We start from the raw sequence: 15,086 nt of genomic DNA on the forward strand, positions 1-15,086 counted from the left end.
TTTTGTCTCTAAAATACTAAGGGAATGGAATGCCTCCCTCAGCAAAGCATTACAATAAAATGAATGCAACTATTTAATCAGAAACTTCAAGAACATTAACATAATCAGCACATATTTTTAAAAATCCAGCACTTCATGTCACAGTGAAAATAAAATAGCATCTTTTAGTTCTAGAAAAGCAGGTCCAAGTCTGGCATGCTGGAGTAGAACCCCTGCGTTGAACAATGTCTAGGTTTTGGAGCTGTCCTTTCCTGACCCGCAGACCATGTCACAAAAGCAGCACAAACGGGCAATTTGAATCTCAAAAGCCTGCGTGGATTTGCTCATAGAATTGTTCCAGCAGATGAACATACATACCATCAGTGGAGATGTGGGAAACTTCATGGCCTAGTATCCAAAGATCAAACTAGATTTCTCATTTAGACAGGCAAAACTAGGAAAAAAAGATATACTTTGAACAACAACAACAAAAAAATATAGATCATGGATGTGGCTGTTGTCTATGGCTTCTTCTGAGTCTTAACCTCACCGCTACAATCAACACGGATGGCAGGCAACCAGCCTGCTTTCTTTCGCCACCTCGTGTATCCTAACAGGTAGCCGCGTTGCCAGAAATAAAAATAAAAGAGGAGGAAAAGCCGGTATGTTTCACAACTCGGATCTCCCGCCTTTTTCTTCTTTGGCTAAGAAAAGACTTGACTGTGCTGCTGAGTTACCCGAATAAAGGTTGTCCTTCGACTAAGCTCTTTGAGTTTAGCAGCTCCCACGTAAGTGCAGGTAGATCGCAGTCCCCCCAGGATATCACGGATGGTGTCTTCCACATCCCCTCTGTAAGGCACTTCCACTGTTTTGCCCTCTGAAGCTCTGGAGAGGAAGATGGATTTATTTGCACTGTTGGAATAGTGTATTCAATAGGACTGGTGAAATCCTTTCAGCTCCAGCATTACAAAGCTTTCCTTCACTGCTCCTCCAATATGCCCTTTTCAACAGTGCTGGTCCCACCTGACTTTATTCTGGTTTGTACTCCTAACTAAAAAAATCATCTACCCAATGAGATCAGGTTGGTCCAGCAACCTTACAAATGTGTTTACTATACAACTGTTCTGGATTTTGTGTGGGTGGAAGGATGCAACTTAAAAGGAAATAAAGATAATACAATTTTCTAGAAGGGTTTTTCAGAGCTGTCACTATGTAACTCAGCTCCTTGCAACTTTTTTACTACTTCTGGCAAAAACAAAACAAAAATAAACAATAAAGGAAACAAAAACATTGTGGCACCTTAAAGACTGTTATATTTTAGTGTGTGGTTTCATGGACAAGTCCGCTTATTACTTCTGAGCACTTTTACACTGTGCTTACAAGCCGACGTATTTGGCTTGAAACCTTCTGGTTTAGTTATTTGACCCAATATTGTAATACATGAGTAACCTCTGGATAGATAATGTATCTTCATGATAATTAATATGAATTGTGAAAACACACATCACCTGTGAATTTTAACTGAGAAAGAAAAATGAACCACATACAGGATTTGATTTTCCAAGGCAGTCTGGATTAAGCTGGCATGCACACTTGACCTATTAAGAATCCAGCAAGTCAGAGACCACCTTACAATGTAGGTTAGAATTAAACTTACAGAAATTAATGAACATAAGTGTTCATGCACCTCTTTTTCTGGATTGTAGTTACTGTGTATACTCCCTATTGCTAAAGTACTGTATGTAATTTTAAGAGGAAAACTGGGATGAAGACATTCTGACCCAAATGATTGCAAGATTTATGATTCTTGCACCTGTAGGTGATATGTGCCCTTTGCTACCAGTGACAACTGTTAAACAGGAGCAGTCTGAAGAAGGGAACCTGAGTCCTGTACCAAAGGGTGAATATTGTCAATACCTGTATTCTGCAACACCACCTGCATGCTTCTTCATAGCTGTGTCAGAGCTCATCCCATAGAACAGTTTCATCTTCTTGCCATTTTTTTCTATAATCTCCCCAGCGCATTGATCATGCCCTGCAAACATGCCCCCAAGCATCACAAAATCAGCACCAGCCCCTGTAGTCAGCAGAGAGAGAAAGAAAGTGCACTGGAATAAGCAGTGCAACAGAGACAAAAAGGTCAAGTGATCAGAACAGTAAATATGCATCTGATCCACCCTGGATTCCCCAGAAACTGTGTCTAAGCAAGCTGGGCTTCTATTTCATGCAAAGGCAAGAAAAAAAAAAACAATAAGAATTCATGTTTGTCTAATTCCTGGAAAACTGCTTCGTGAAATACAGCATTTTTCTAGTGGCTGCATCTGTTTCTGTTTTGAATGTAGTGAGAGGTCTGAATAGCCTCCCAGCTGTTACTTATGTAAATGAATTAAGGCAAGATGGGATAAATGCTAAGCAGAACTATAGTAACAGCAACGGCCAGAATCCTGTTGTTCACATGATTGGATAAGGACAGCTGTGCAGGAAGTGGGAGCAATTTCGCTGGCTCTCTAGCATGCACTTGGTCACCCTCTGTTAAGTAATCAACAGCGAAGGAAGACCAAAGACTACTTAAACAACTGCCATTACACATGTAGTTTTCTGCAATATGATTTAGGCCAAAAGATTCTGGCATGGCAAGAAACATTTTGACCAGACTGATGAAGAGTTCTAACTCTGCTATATGGTGGACAATGTGCTACAGACTCAGAGCTCAGCAACGAGTGTACTGTTACAGCCACATGGCTGAATTAAGGTTTTGTCTAAGGGAAAGTAATCCAGTTTTATTTCTGTAACCTGCATCCCCATCACTCTCAATTAAGATGCAACAATACAGGGAGAGAAATGCAAATTTGCTCACATTCACTCTCCATGAAGTCACACTTGGGGAACTTGGATCTGTTCAGCTTAAGCAGCCTCCCAGAGAAAGAGGAGGAAAGAACCTGTTAGCTCCTTGCTTGTAGTTCTATTTATAGCCCTGTAGGTGGCAATACTGCAAAACTGCATTAACAAGGTGTAAAAAGGCTTTGTCTTCCTCGATCCTTCCTCAATTTTCTCTTGTGAAAAACTCTTGTGGACAGAGAGAATTCTTGCTCTCTATTCTTAAGCTGTTATAAAACAACAAAGGGGGAAGAAGAGTATGTTTCCATGGTGAGAGGATTTGCTCAATGGGAGTGTGTGGTATGTGTCTGCGTGTGTATGCACAACTTGTCCTCCCTCGTGAAGCAAGAGATGAGGGGGAAGGTGCACAGGCAAAGCACTGCTTTGTGGGTGTGTGCACGCACTCATCCTGTTCTTCCTTTCTGCACTGTTTTAAATAATCACATCTGAACCAATGGGAAGGGATCCATTTTTCAAAAAACACCCCCCCACGGGGCCAGCACCGGCGAAATCGCCAGCTTCCAGGTGGGGGGAACGTCGCAAGGGTCCTGGAAGCTCACTCAGATCCTTGCGACGCTCCTCCCACCCACGCACGGGCCAGCACTGGCAAAATCGGCAGGTTCTGGGAGTGTTTTGAGGCTTCCCAAGCCTCAAAACACTCCCAGAAGCTGGCGATTTTACCCTCCCCCCCGGCCCCATAGGGGGTGGGGCAGCGTGGCAAGGGTCCAAGGGAGCCTCCCATGACCCTTGCCACCCTCCCCCCACCCCCCCACGGGGCCAGCCCTGGTGAAATCGCCAGGTTCTGGGAGTGTTTGGAAGCTTGATAAGCCTCCAAACACTCTCAGAAGCTGGCGATTTTAACCCCCCCGGCTCCGTGGGGGGTGGGGGGAGGGTGGCAAGGGTCCAAGGGAGCCTCCCTTGGACCCTTGCCACCCTCCCCCCACCCCCCCACGGGGCCAGCCCTGGCGAAATCGCCAGGTTCTGGGAGTGTTTGGAAGCTTGATAAGCCTCCAAACACTCTCAGAAGCTGGCAATTTAAACCCGCCCGGCTCCATGGGGGGTGGGGGGAGGGTGGCAAGGGTCCAAGGGAGCCTCCCTTGGACCCTTGCCACCCTCCCCCTACCCCTCCACGGGGCCAGGGGGTAAAATCGCCAGCTTCTGGGAGTGTTTGGAGGCTTGGGGAGCCTCCAAACACTCCCAGAAGCTGGCGATTTTACCCCCCCTGGCCCCATGGGGGGGTGGGGGAGCGTGGCAAGGGTCCAAGGGAGCCTCCCAGGACCCTTGCCAGGCTCGCCCCCCCCCCACGGGGACAGCGGGGGCAAAATCGGGAGCTTCCAGGACCTTTTCTGAGCCTGGAAAGGCTCAGAAAAGGTACTGGAAGCTGCCTATTTTGCCCGCTCTGTCGCCCGGGGGAGGCAGGGTGAGTCTCCAAAGGGTCCTAGGGTGTGTTCTAGGACCCTTTGGAGACTCTCCCTGCCTCCCCCGGGGGCCAGAAGGGGCAAAATTGCCACCTTCTGGGGCTCTTTTGAGGCTTGGGAAGCCTCAGAAGAGCCCCAGAAGGTGGCGATTTTGCCCCCTCTGGCCCCCGAGGGAGGCAGCGTGAGTCTCCAAAGGGTCCTAGGGTGTGTTCTAGGACCCTTTGGAGACTCACCCTGCCTCCCCTGGGGGCCAGAGGGGATGAAATCGCCACCTTTGGGGGCTCTTCTGAGGCTTGGGAAACTTCAGAAGAGCCCCAGAAGGTGGCGATTTCACCCCCTCTGGCCCCCAAGGGAGGCAGGGAGAGGCTCCAAAGGGTCCTGGAACACACCCTAGGACCCCAGGACCCTAGGGTGTGTTCCATAAGATGGACCTCTCCATAATGCTCACCAAATTTTAGGAGAAGAAAGCAGATTTTTTTTCCTGTGTTCTTCTCCTAAAAATTTGGTGCGTCTTATGGAAAGGTGCGTCTTATGGAGCGAAAAATCCGGTAAAAAGCCCCTGGCTTTATGTAAGACAGGAGGGATATAGACAAACATGCTGATGTGTTTTTATTCAGCTGCTCCCCTTTGGAATCTGTCTTTGAAGTTGTTCAAGGATGGCCACCTTTAGGACCTTTAACAATATTTCCTATGCAGTTACAAGGCAAGGTTGGATCTGCAACAAGATCTGATTCCCGTGTCATGTCTGTAGTCACGGGTGAGTAAAATCTAATTTTATGTACATCATTTCATTCTGTCCTACTTCCATAACTGCAACCAGTGTGCATATGAGACTTGTGCTTGAACATTATGTGCAAGAAGTAGGTTATATCCAGGAAAGCTTGTGCCAAATAAAAGCTGCTGGTCTCAAAAGTGCCACGAGACTCTTTTGTTGGTTTTGCTGCAGCAAACTAACATGGTTACAACTTTGAAAAATGGCTAGTCCTTCATTGTTCATGCAACAGATAATATCTCAGGAAAGTCTCAGAAATTTAACTCGAGGGGGTTTAGAAATCTGTTATTTGGTAATTGTGGAAGGTGTAAGTCCTGGGATTGCAATTTTAAAAAAATTGCACAGGTATCAATACGAGATTTTTAAGGACAAGAAAATTCTTAAATTTAACCTCTAAATATTACAAACGGAGATAAGGAGGGAAAGTATTAATCCAGAAATTGTTGGTCATGGAAAACTGGTTGTGATGCTCTTTGGACAAGCAGCACACTGTACTCACCAAAAGCTTTGGCAACATCTCCCGGACAGCTGCATCCCCCATCCTACAGAGAAGAGGTAGAAGGAAGACATCACATTTCTTGCTGCCGCAAATAATCATTTTATCAGGAGATGCCACAAGCAATTGCACATAAATGCTAGTCTATATGGAATCAGAGTCTGTTATTAGCCCCTGCAGGTTAAGCATAAGAAGCAGAGGAGTTGAAACATTTGCTACGTAAATGCATATATTGTACACAAAGCTATGAGAAAGGAATTCCCCCCCCCAAAAAAAGGGGGATTAATTAAGTGTTGTGTGAGAACAGGAGCAGTACCTCTACTCCATTTCAGACCTGTCTGGCATCTATACATTGCCATAATGTTCATCAGCCCCACATATGCATAGAAAGTTCAGAAATGGCTACAAGAAGATACTCCTCGAGTTCATCCTGTCAGATTTTTTTCATTCTGTACCCTTTTTTGATTTACAGAAAATGACACAGATCCCACTTACTGAGATGATGTGCCCATTCAGTCCATGGGCAGAATCTGCACATTCAATCACTGCACTCAGCTGTGGGTAGCCCACGCCAGTCTTTATCCGAGTGGTGCACACAGAGCCTAGGCAGCAAAAATAAATGAGGAGAAAGCTGAAATGTGAACAATGACATTTCATTAATTAAGTCATGTTCTGACATGTATCATTTGCAAGTTAACTATTATTTTCCATCCTATCTCCATGAATGTGAGTTTCATTTTGTGTTTTGCTTACATGTAGAATTTGGCATGTATCTGTTAAATTTATTTTGTTTGTTTCAGCCTACTTTATGACATTCCTTTTGAATTTTATTCCTGTCTTGAGGTCCTAGCTCCCTTTCCTTGTTTGATAACATCCACAAATTCCATAAAGATCCCTTCCACGTATTTAGCTGAAAAGACAGAGGAAATCTTTATGGAATATGGTAAACACATTAAGATGGCAGAGAGATGGAGGAGAGGAGGCGCTTCGTCTTGGTGAAGCTAGCAGCTCTCGGGAATAGCTCCCGGGGAAAGCTAGAACCACTTCGGTCTGGGACCCTTCCAGAAATGGGGGGGGGGAAGGAAGAGTCAGGAGAGACCCTTCTGCAGCAGCTGGTGAGCCACAGAAGTTAGAAGATTGGGCAGCAACTCGATTTGTCTTTCTTCTGGAAATTCACATCAGCACAGACGAAGATGGGCGCCATTTTTGGCAACTAGCCAAAGACAGCTCCGTTCGCCGAGAATAAGAAAACAGAAGCACGGCGAAAGTATACATCAAAGTAAGTGGAAGCCCTTGTTCTATGAAAAACCTCATTAAATGAAGAACAAGTGATTGTATGCAAATTTATGACCAAATGAGATAAGGAGCGGCATTCCTAGCATTCCAGCCTTACCCAAGCTGAAGGTCGAGTTATTTCTAAAGGAACAGCCAGGCAGAAATAGCTCGTGTCTCCATTAAAGGAGGAAAAATAACTCTTGAAGAATCAACTGACGGGCCTTGAAAAAATAAATTCTGTTGCAAGCTGTTCACTTTGGACCCCTTTTCCTCTGTGGTTATATATTTTTAGACTGTGTGGGACTCTGCTTTCCGTGGATAATATATTGCCGGGACTCTGATTGCTGGATCTCCCTGTTCAGGGGAGGAGAAGGAAGTCTTTGGAAGTAAAAGGAAGAAACGGACTGTGAGCTGTGAACTGGGGGCTATGTGGTTTGAACTGAACTGGGATCTTGACAAATGACATTCTAATAATAGAGTCTTGCCGGGTGAAGGTTAAAACAAACTTGGAGAAGAGAAAAGAAGGGAAAAGAAGAAGCAACCGGTCTGAAGATATTAGCGATGTGTAAAAGGACTGGACTACAAAGACACTTGAGAGATTTATGTTTTAGATTCCATCTCTTACTTGAATGTACCTGCTATCTTATTGCTAATATGGTATAGTTGCAAGGTGAAATATTAGAAATATTGGATGTGTACTGGGGTGAAGGGGAGAGGGAATTTTAAGTGAAAATAGTGGAAACAGAAAATGGAACCTCCCCCTGAGAAAATTACAGATCGGTGGCTAGACTGGAAAACCTTTTCAGATGTCACTGCTGCAAAAATTCATGCAGGTAAATTATTATATTGACCAGATGGAAGACGTGATTGGAGGCTCTAGGGGAGGGAAGGTAGCAGAGGTTAAATTACACCAAAAAGAGATCTCAGAACCGGTTGTATTGATGAAGATATCAGATAATATACAAGGGATGGAGGACCACCCAGTAAGAGATGTAGCGATAGCAGATAAGGAAATTGAGGTTGAAAAGCAAACTTTGAATGATATTGTTTCCCCTTTTAAAATATGGAAGAAAAAAGAGTCGCAGAAACAAAACAAGCACAGGGAGGAAAGGGGAGGGGAGAGCAGGATTTATATTATTTTGGGTCTGCTGAGTGTATTCTCAAGAAAAAAGGAGGGTGAAAGAGGGGATATATTTCACAATTGGCCTTGGTGTTCTGATGCTGTGGGAATAACATAGATTTAAGCTGTATTACACGTATAAGTTGAAAGCTAAAGAGGTTAATACATAGACAAAATAGTCAAAAGAAGAAGAAGAAAAAGAAGAAGAAAGATGAACCTTTATTGGAACATGAATAGATTAGATGTTTATATACTTGATATGTAAGATTGAATGATTATGCATTTGATGTTTTCTTATTCTCAAAACCCTTTTTCCATCCCCCCCACTGCCCTTTGCCTTTTGTATTCCTTCACCATTACCCAATAGTTTTGAAAATAAAATTAAAAAATTATATATAAAAAATAAATAAATAAGATGGCAGAGAGATGGTAAGAATGATGAAGAGCATCAGACTCATGATAAAGTCTTGCCACAGCCTACATCTAACTTATTTGCTAGCCAGGGTAGCATGGAGTATTTGGACTATGTTTTGCACTGCCAACATTTTAAGAAATGAGGCTGCAGACTCCCTCCCCTCAGGCAGCCTTCACTGTGGTTAAGCATTACATCAGCACTATCTGTGGTTAATGCTAATCAGCATTTGAAACCATGGACAGGGTTTCAGATGTAGGCAATCCTGGTCAGAAGGGATCCCAGTTAGTGTTACCAGCAGTTAGGATTAACTGCCAATAAAACTGGCAGAAGACAGCACTGGAAAAGTCAGGAAGAATTCATATTCAAAACAGGATGGAAAAGGAGAGTGAGCAAGCAGACAAACCTAGACTTGCTACCTTAATTACGGTTAATAAGTTGGAAATACTAAGCCTACGACAACAAAAACTATCCAAGCTTCCTTCTTGGGCTTCGGGAATCAGTACAGCTAAAAAATTTCCAGGTCAGCAAAAGGGATTGAACAGAATGATTCAGGCAGGCCTGTTAACTTCAGTCTAAAAACAAAAAGAAAATGGAAAGAGGCATTGATTCTGAGTCATGAGTCATATATAGGGTCTACAGCAATCCCTGAACTCTACTGAGTGACAGCAGAGACAGTATGATCATTTCTACCCATATTCTTCTCAAACCCACATTGACTGTAGCATCACCCATCACCAACTTTTGCTCTGTATCCTATAACTGAGTGGGAAAGAGAACACCTTGGTTATAAAACACAATGTCAGAAAGCAAGGAAAATCACAACATAGGATGCTACCTACCCATTCATTTTACCTCCTTAGTCTGCACGTTCACAACACATTCAACACTGTATGTTCTGTATGCTCAAGCGATAACGCCTAATAGGAATGTAATGCACAAGCAACCAACTCAGGCGCATAAACATAAAGATGATGTGTCCCAGAACAGTTTACCTGGTCCAATTCCCACTTTGATTATGTCTGCTCCAGACAGAAGTAGTTCTTCCACCATCTCTCCTGTCACCACGTTACCTGCCTGAAACACAGGCAAACACATCGAGAGAAAGGGAAAAGTACCACAAATTGTGCTGGTTTGTATAAAAAAAGAGCCACAATCGTGCATGGGCTTGTAGTTCCTACATTACCCTGTTCATGCAAGAAGTAACTCAATAGGAACAATATTTTTTTATCACAAAGCAAGATATGGTATATAATTACATTATCAGAACCAACTCTGTCTGCTTATTACATTTATCTAAAATGTACTTAAGTTAGCTTTTTTTTTTTTTAAAGGAAGGCAGCCATGTGGGACCTAATACGGAATGTATTCCAGACTGGTGACCTTGCCTTTACTGCAAACTGCATTTTTGTGGGCACATACAGAGGCGGAGAGGGCACATTTTCTGTGACACAGCCAGAGTGCTTGAAAACATTACTTTATTCAACTTCAAAATAAAAGATTTTTTAAAAAAAAATTAATGTTGGTTATGGGGATTCTGTGAGCTGTAATTTGAAAAAGTCAGTTTGTAAGAGCTCTTAAAATGGCCCAGGGGCCCTATCCAGATTAGGAACATGTTCCAGTCTGAAGACTGTGTGGCTCCTTTTCCTCCCTGCCCCCTTTTCTTAGTGGCACATTTAAGACTGCTTTTTAAATAATAATAATAATAAAGCAAATTATAGTCTGGCTTTCAACTCACACACACCTCCTTCTCATAAACACCATTTTCTCAGTATACTGAAAACACAGTACTCTCTGCTCTCCAAAATTTACAGATTATGTGAGAGGCAGGAAAATGGCCTAGTTTTTACATCATTCCTCATTTAAGATGTCTTATTAAGCCCCTCACCCCCATTCACTTTTTCCTGGAAACATCTCCAAATGTTTCAGTCTTCCTTTACAGGGAAGGTTCTCATTATATGACAATTCTGATATGCAGTTCCTAGGTTCGGCATTTTGACTGCTTGACCTAGAAGCAATTTGCTATGTTATGAACTGCAGGCAGTGCAGGGTTTTTTTTGGGGGGGGCACAGATATTGACGTGCACACGTTATATGATCCAAAGAAGCAAACACTGTCCAAAGTGACAGATCAGGTTGCATGTTTGCTCGGTGGGATCTTTGCTGACTATAGATTAAAAGCGTTTTAGGAGCCCAGAAGTGGCCAGCCTGCAAAGCCCCAATAAGCTCTTTGTTTTCTTCTCTCCTTTTCTTTCTTCACTTGCAGACTGACCTCAGAAAGGAAAGTATTGCCTTCTCATTTGTTTAGTACTGGTAAGAGTAATAAATTATTACTTACATGCTATTAAGTTGATTCTAACTTATGGCAACCCTTTCCTGGCTTTCTAAGGTACAGGAGTACTCAGACGTGGTTTACCATTCCTCTTCTTCTAGGGGCACTCTGTGACTGTGCACCTTGTCCAAGGCATCACAGGCTGGCTCCTCTCCCACAAGGCACAATGGGGGAAATCAAACTCCCAGCCTCTGACTCTGCAGGCAGCTACCCAACTCACTGAGCTATCCAGTCAGCAAAATAAAGTTCCTCTTGGCAGGAAAAAGTGCTTTTGACAGGAAGTACTGAATTTAAAATGTACCTCAAGCAGATTAAAAGAGAGTTTTAAACAAGTTATTGGTTTTTGTCCATAGATATGAGTACACAGTCATGTGAAGAAGAAAGTACATCCTCTTTGAATTCCATGATTTTACGTGTTTGTTGTTGTTTAGTCATTAAATCTTGTCCGACTCTTTGTGACCCCATGGACCAGAGCATGCCAGGCCCTCCTGTCTTCCACTGCCTCCCGGAGTTTGGTCAAATTCATGTTGGTAGCTTCGATAACACTGTCCAGCCATCTTGTCCTCTTTCATCCCCTTCTCCTCTTGCCTTCACACTTTCCCAACATCAGGGTCTTTTCCAGGGAGTCTTCTCTTCTCATGAGATGGCCAAAGTACTGGAGCCTCAGCTTCAGGATCTGTCCTTCCAGTGAGTACTTAGGGTTGACTTCCTTCAGAATGGATAGGTTTGATCTTCTTGCAGTCCAAGGGCCTCTCAAGAGTCTCCTCCAGCACCACAATTCAAAAGCATCAGTTATTCTACAGTCAGCCTTCTTTATATTTTATGTATAATCATGGATACATAATGGATATAATTATAATAAAAATCATCTTGTCCTTAGCAGTTCTGAAAATTAGGCAACTACAAACTCAAATGTACAACAACACATAAATATTACACCATTTCATGATTTATTTTACAAAAATAAAAACAAAATGGAGAAGCCATGTGTGAAAAACTAAACCCTTACTGCTTCCATAGGAATTAAGAGGCCAAGTAGCAGCCAGATGCTGCTAACCAAATGTCCTTGATTAACTGATCATCAGCAAGTGTCACCACCTCTATAAAAGCCGAAGTTTTAGCAGTCTGCTGGTCTGGAACATTCAGGTGTGTGTTAACACAATGCCAAGGAAGAAACACATCAGCAATGATTATAGAGAAGCAACATTTGCTGCCAATCAATCTGGGAAGGGTTAAAAAGCCATTTCCAAACAACTTAAAAGTCCACCATTGTACAGTGGGGACAATTATTTACAAATGGAAAACTCCTCTGTGTACCAAAGTATGCTAGAATGAAATGTGAGGCCATCTGTCTGACAGCTAAAGCTTGGCCAAAACTGGGTCATGCAACAGGACAATGATCCCAAGCACACCAGCAAATTTACTACAGAATGGCTGAAAAGGAAGAGAATCAAGGTCTTGCAATGGCCCAGTTGAAGTCCAGACCTCAACCCGATTGGAATGCTGTGGTGGGACCTTAAGAGAGGAGCTGTGCATAAACAAATGCCCACAAACCTCAATGAACCGAAGCAAGAAGAGTGGGCAAAAATTCCTTCATAATGATGTGAGATACTGATAAAGTCATACAGAAAATGATAACTTCCAAGTTACTGCTGCTAAAGGTCATTCTACAAGCTATCAAATCATAAGGTGTACTTAGTTTTTCACACACGGCTTCTCTATTTTGAATTTATTTTTGTTAAAGAAATCATGACTGGTGTAGTATGGCATGTGTTGTTCATCTGAGGTTGTATTTGCTTAATTTTCAGACCTGCTAAGGACCAGATGATTTTTATTATGCCTCGAAATGTAAAATCATAGAATTCAAAGAGGATGTACTTCCTTTTTCACATGACGGTACTTAAAAGTAGGGATGGATAATAGATTTGTTCTGTTGAGTTTATTTTTAAAATCAAAATGTCCAAAATTCACAAACTGTCTATAGTTGACAGAAAGAATCTAAAATATGAATGTGGATAAAAGAGAAACTGACTTTGCCCGTCTAGACTTTCAAATGCTTATCTTACAGGCTGGCAACCTGTGGCTCTCCAAATGTTACTGGACTGCCATTCCTACTATACATCACTGTTGCCTACTACCTAAGGCTATTGGGAGTTACAATCCAACAATGCCCAAAGGGCCACATGTGACCCACCACTGACATAGCACTTAAAAGATACACTATGAATCAACCACGCTTGCGGCACTCAATTAGGCTTCCTATCTTTTTTCTCCCCACCTAAGATCCTCTCCATATCAGGAATAACTGATCTGGCCAATGTAGACAGCTGAAAATTTTGCTGGGTTCCTTTCTGGCAACTTTTCAAATTTTATAAAAAATTTAATAAATTCAGCAAGGAGAACTTGGGATTTTAAAATATGGTTATTTAAAAATACAAAACTGGTGTTTTCCCTGAAGAAGAAAGAGAGCTTTGAGTGTGTTAGCTATTTAAATCCTAGCTCTGAATCTACATTTTTTCTCTGAATCCTTGCTTGTGGTAATCAAATGCAGTTGCAGTAACTTTTTCATGGCAGGCTCCCTGTCTTGTACAATTATGTAAAGCACACAGATACTGTACACATGAGCCTCTTCATAAAGAGATAAGGTATACTGGTTAGATTTCCAAAGGCTAAAGAGTTCCATTCAAAATTTGCAAATTTCTTCATAAATTTAGAAAAGAACTTGAGATTTTAGAAAAATCAAATATTGGAGAAAGCAAAATTGAAAAACATCTCCAGTCTGATATACGTTTTCCTTGCTATCATTCCTCCCACCAAATTCAGGAACTTACTTCGGACTTTTTTTAAATTTAAAAGCAACTTGTGGGAATAAACAACATTTAACAAAACCTCACATCCTTTTTCTCATGCCTACCATGATAGTGTGCTTTGGGAATCGAGCATGAACAGCTTTCACAAACTCCACAAAATGTTCTGAATAACCATTGGCTACATCCAGACAGATGTACTTGATAAGTGGAATGGCCTCTATGATGTTTGTCAGCTTCTCAAAGTCAGCCACTCCACTGCCTGAGCTCACTGCTAAATGCTGGAAAGCAAAAAAGAAGAACAATCACCCACTTTTAAAGAAATGAGGTCAGGAATATTTTTTGTACATCTATTAGCAAAATAAGCCTACTGGGACAAAGTTAAATCTGAGAATATATCTTGAGGGGAGGAAAGAAGGAAAGAAAGAAAGAAAGAAAGAAAGAAAGAAAGAAAGAAAGAAAGAAAGAAAGAAAGAAGCCCTTTCAAATTCAAAGATCTAGATATCTGTAAGTTTATGGTTGGTGCTTAGAACTGGAGTTCGAGAAGTAACATGGATCTTCCATTCAAACTCTGATGAGTTTTTGGGGGGCAAATTGAACTCCAAGAATCCCATAGCTAATATTGTCAGGTGTTGTCCAAAAATTAAATGCTTCTCGACTCTGCTCCATTCCTAGATACTTTTCAAAATGTTTGCTACACATTAAAAATGACTGTATTATTTCTGAAGATGAAATAGGGAGGTTACTTACCTGTAACCATGGTTCTTCGAGTTGTCCTCTGTGAATCCAGATAAATGGGTTAGAATGCACCTGCGCAGAACTTCTCGGAATATTCTAGAGCTTAAAGAAACGTCATTAGTAGGACATTTCCCTGTAGTGCGCATGCTCCACCCGCCCGTAATACCTCAGTTCCGAAATGTCCACCGCTGTCAGATTGCAACCAAAGATCAAATATAAGTGACGGACAGTGGGGAGGATGGGCAGGATGTGTGGATTCACAGAGGACCACTAGAAGAACCATGGTTATAGGTAAGTAACCTCCCTTTCTTCTTTGTGGCCTCTGTGAATGCACACAAATGGGTGACTAGCAAGCTCACTTACCGGAAGAAGGGCTGTCACGCCAAGTATGACATCAGCACAGCCCTTCTGAAATTTGCTTCCTTCTTGGCCCTGAGGTCCAGACGGTAGCGTGTCACAAAGGTCGATGGTGTGGACCAAGTGGCAGCTCGACAAATGTCAGAAACATCAACACCACGCAATAAGGCAGTCGAAGTAGCCATAGCTCTCGCAGAATGCGCCTTTAATGCACGTGGTGAAGCTTTGTCAGCCTGTTCATAGGCCAAGGTGATAATAGACACAATCCACCTAGAAATTGTCTGTGAGGAGGCAGGAGAGCCTTTACGTGGGCCATGGAAGCAGACAAATAGTCTAGGGGAAGTGTAGAAGTCTTTAGTCCTAGAAGTGTAAAATGCTAAGGCACGACGAACATCCAAGGAATGGAGCATGTGCTCAACGTCCAAAGAAGGATCAGGGAATAACGTTGGAAGAATCAAAGGTTGATTAACATGAAAACTTGATAGAACTTTGGGAAGAAAGGAA

The 15,086-nt window shown here is 42.4% G+C and overlaps 1 protein-coding gene across 4 annotated transcripts in view; it reads right to left on the reverse strand.

Moving 5' to 3' along the window:
• Positions 1 to 60: 60 nt before the first annotated feature.
• The window catches only part of GMPR (guanosine monophosphate reductase), a 31,872-nt gene continuing 16,846 nt past the window's right edge, over positions 61 to 15,086 (reverse strand). For 3 of the 4 annotated variants that reach the window (XM_020798609.3, XM_078393490.1, XM_072998660.2), the window contains exons 4-9: positions 13,595 to 13,768; positions 9,345 to 9,426; positions 6,038 to 6,144; positions 5,546 to 5,588; positions 1,897 to 2,056; positions 61 to 864 (exon numbers count right to left, since the gene is read on the reverse strand). In XM_020798609.3, coding sequence (XP_020654268.3) covers positions 684 to 864; positions 1,897 to 2,056; positions 5,546 to 5,588; positions 6,038 to 6,144; positions 9,345 to 9,426; positions 13,595 to 13,768 — 747 coding nt within the window. In that variant the 3' untranslated portion in view covers positions 61 to 683. The remainder of the gene's footprint in view (positions 865 to 1,896; positions 2,057 to 5,545; positions 5,589 to 6,037; positions 6,145 to 9,344; positions 9,427 to 13,594; positions 13,769 to 15,086) is intronic. The other variant, XM_078393489.1, reaches the window with a different exon arrangement.

Source organism: Pogona vitticeps, chromosome 4 (genome assembly GCF_051106095.1).
Source record: "Pogona vitticeps strain Pit_001003342236 chromosome 4, PviZW2.1, whole genome shotgun sequence".
In the NCBI taxonomy this organism is placed as follows: Eukaryota; Metazoa; Chordata; class Lepidosauria; order Squamata; family Agamidae; genus Pogona; species Pogona vitticeps.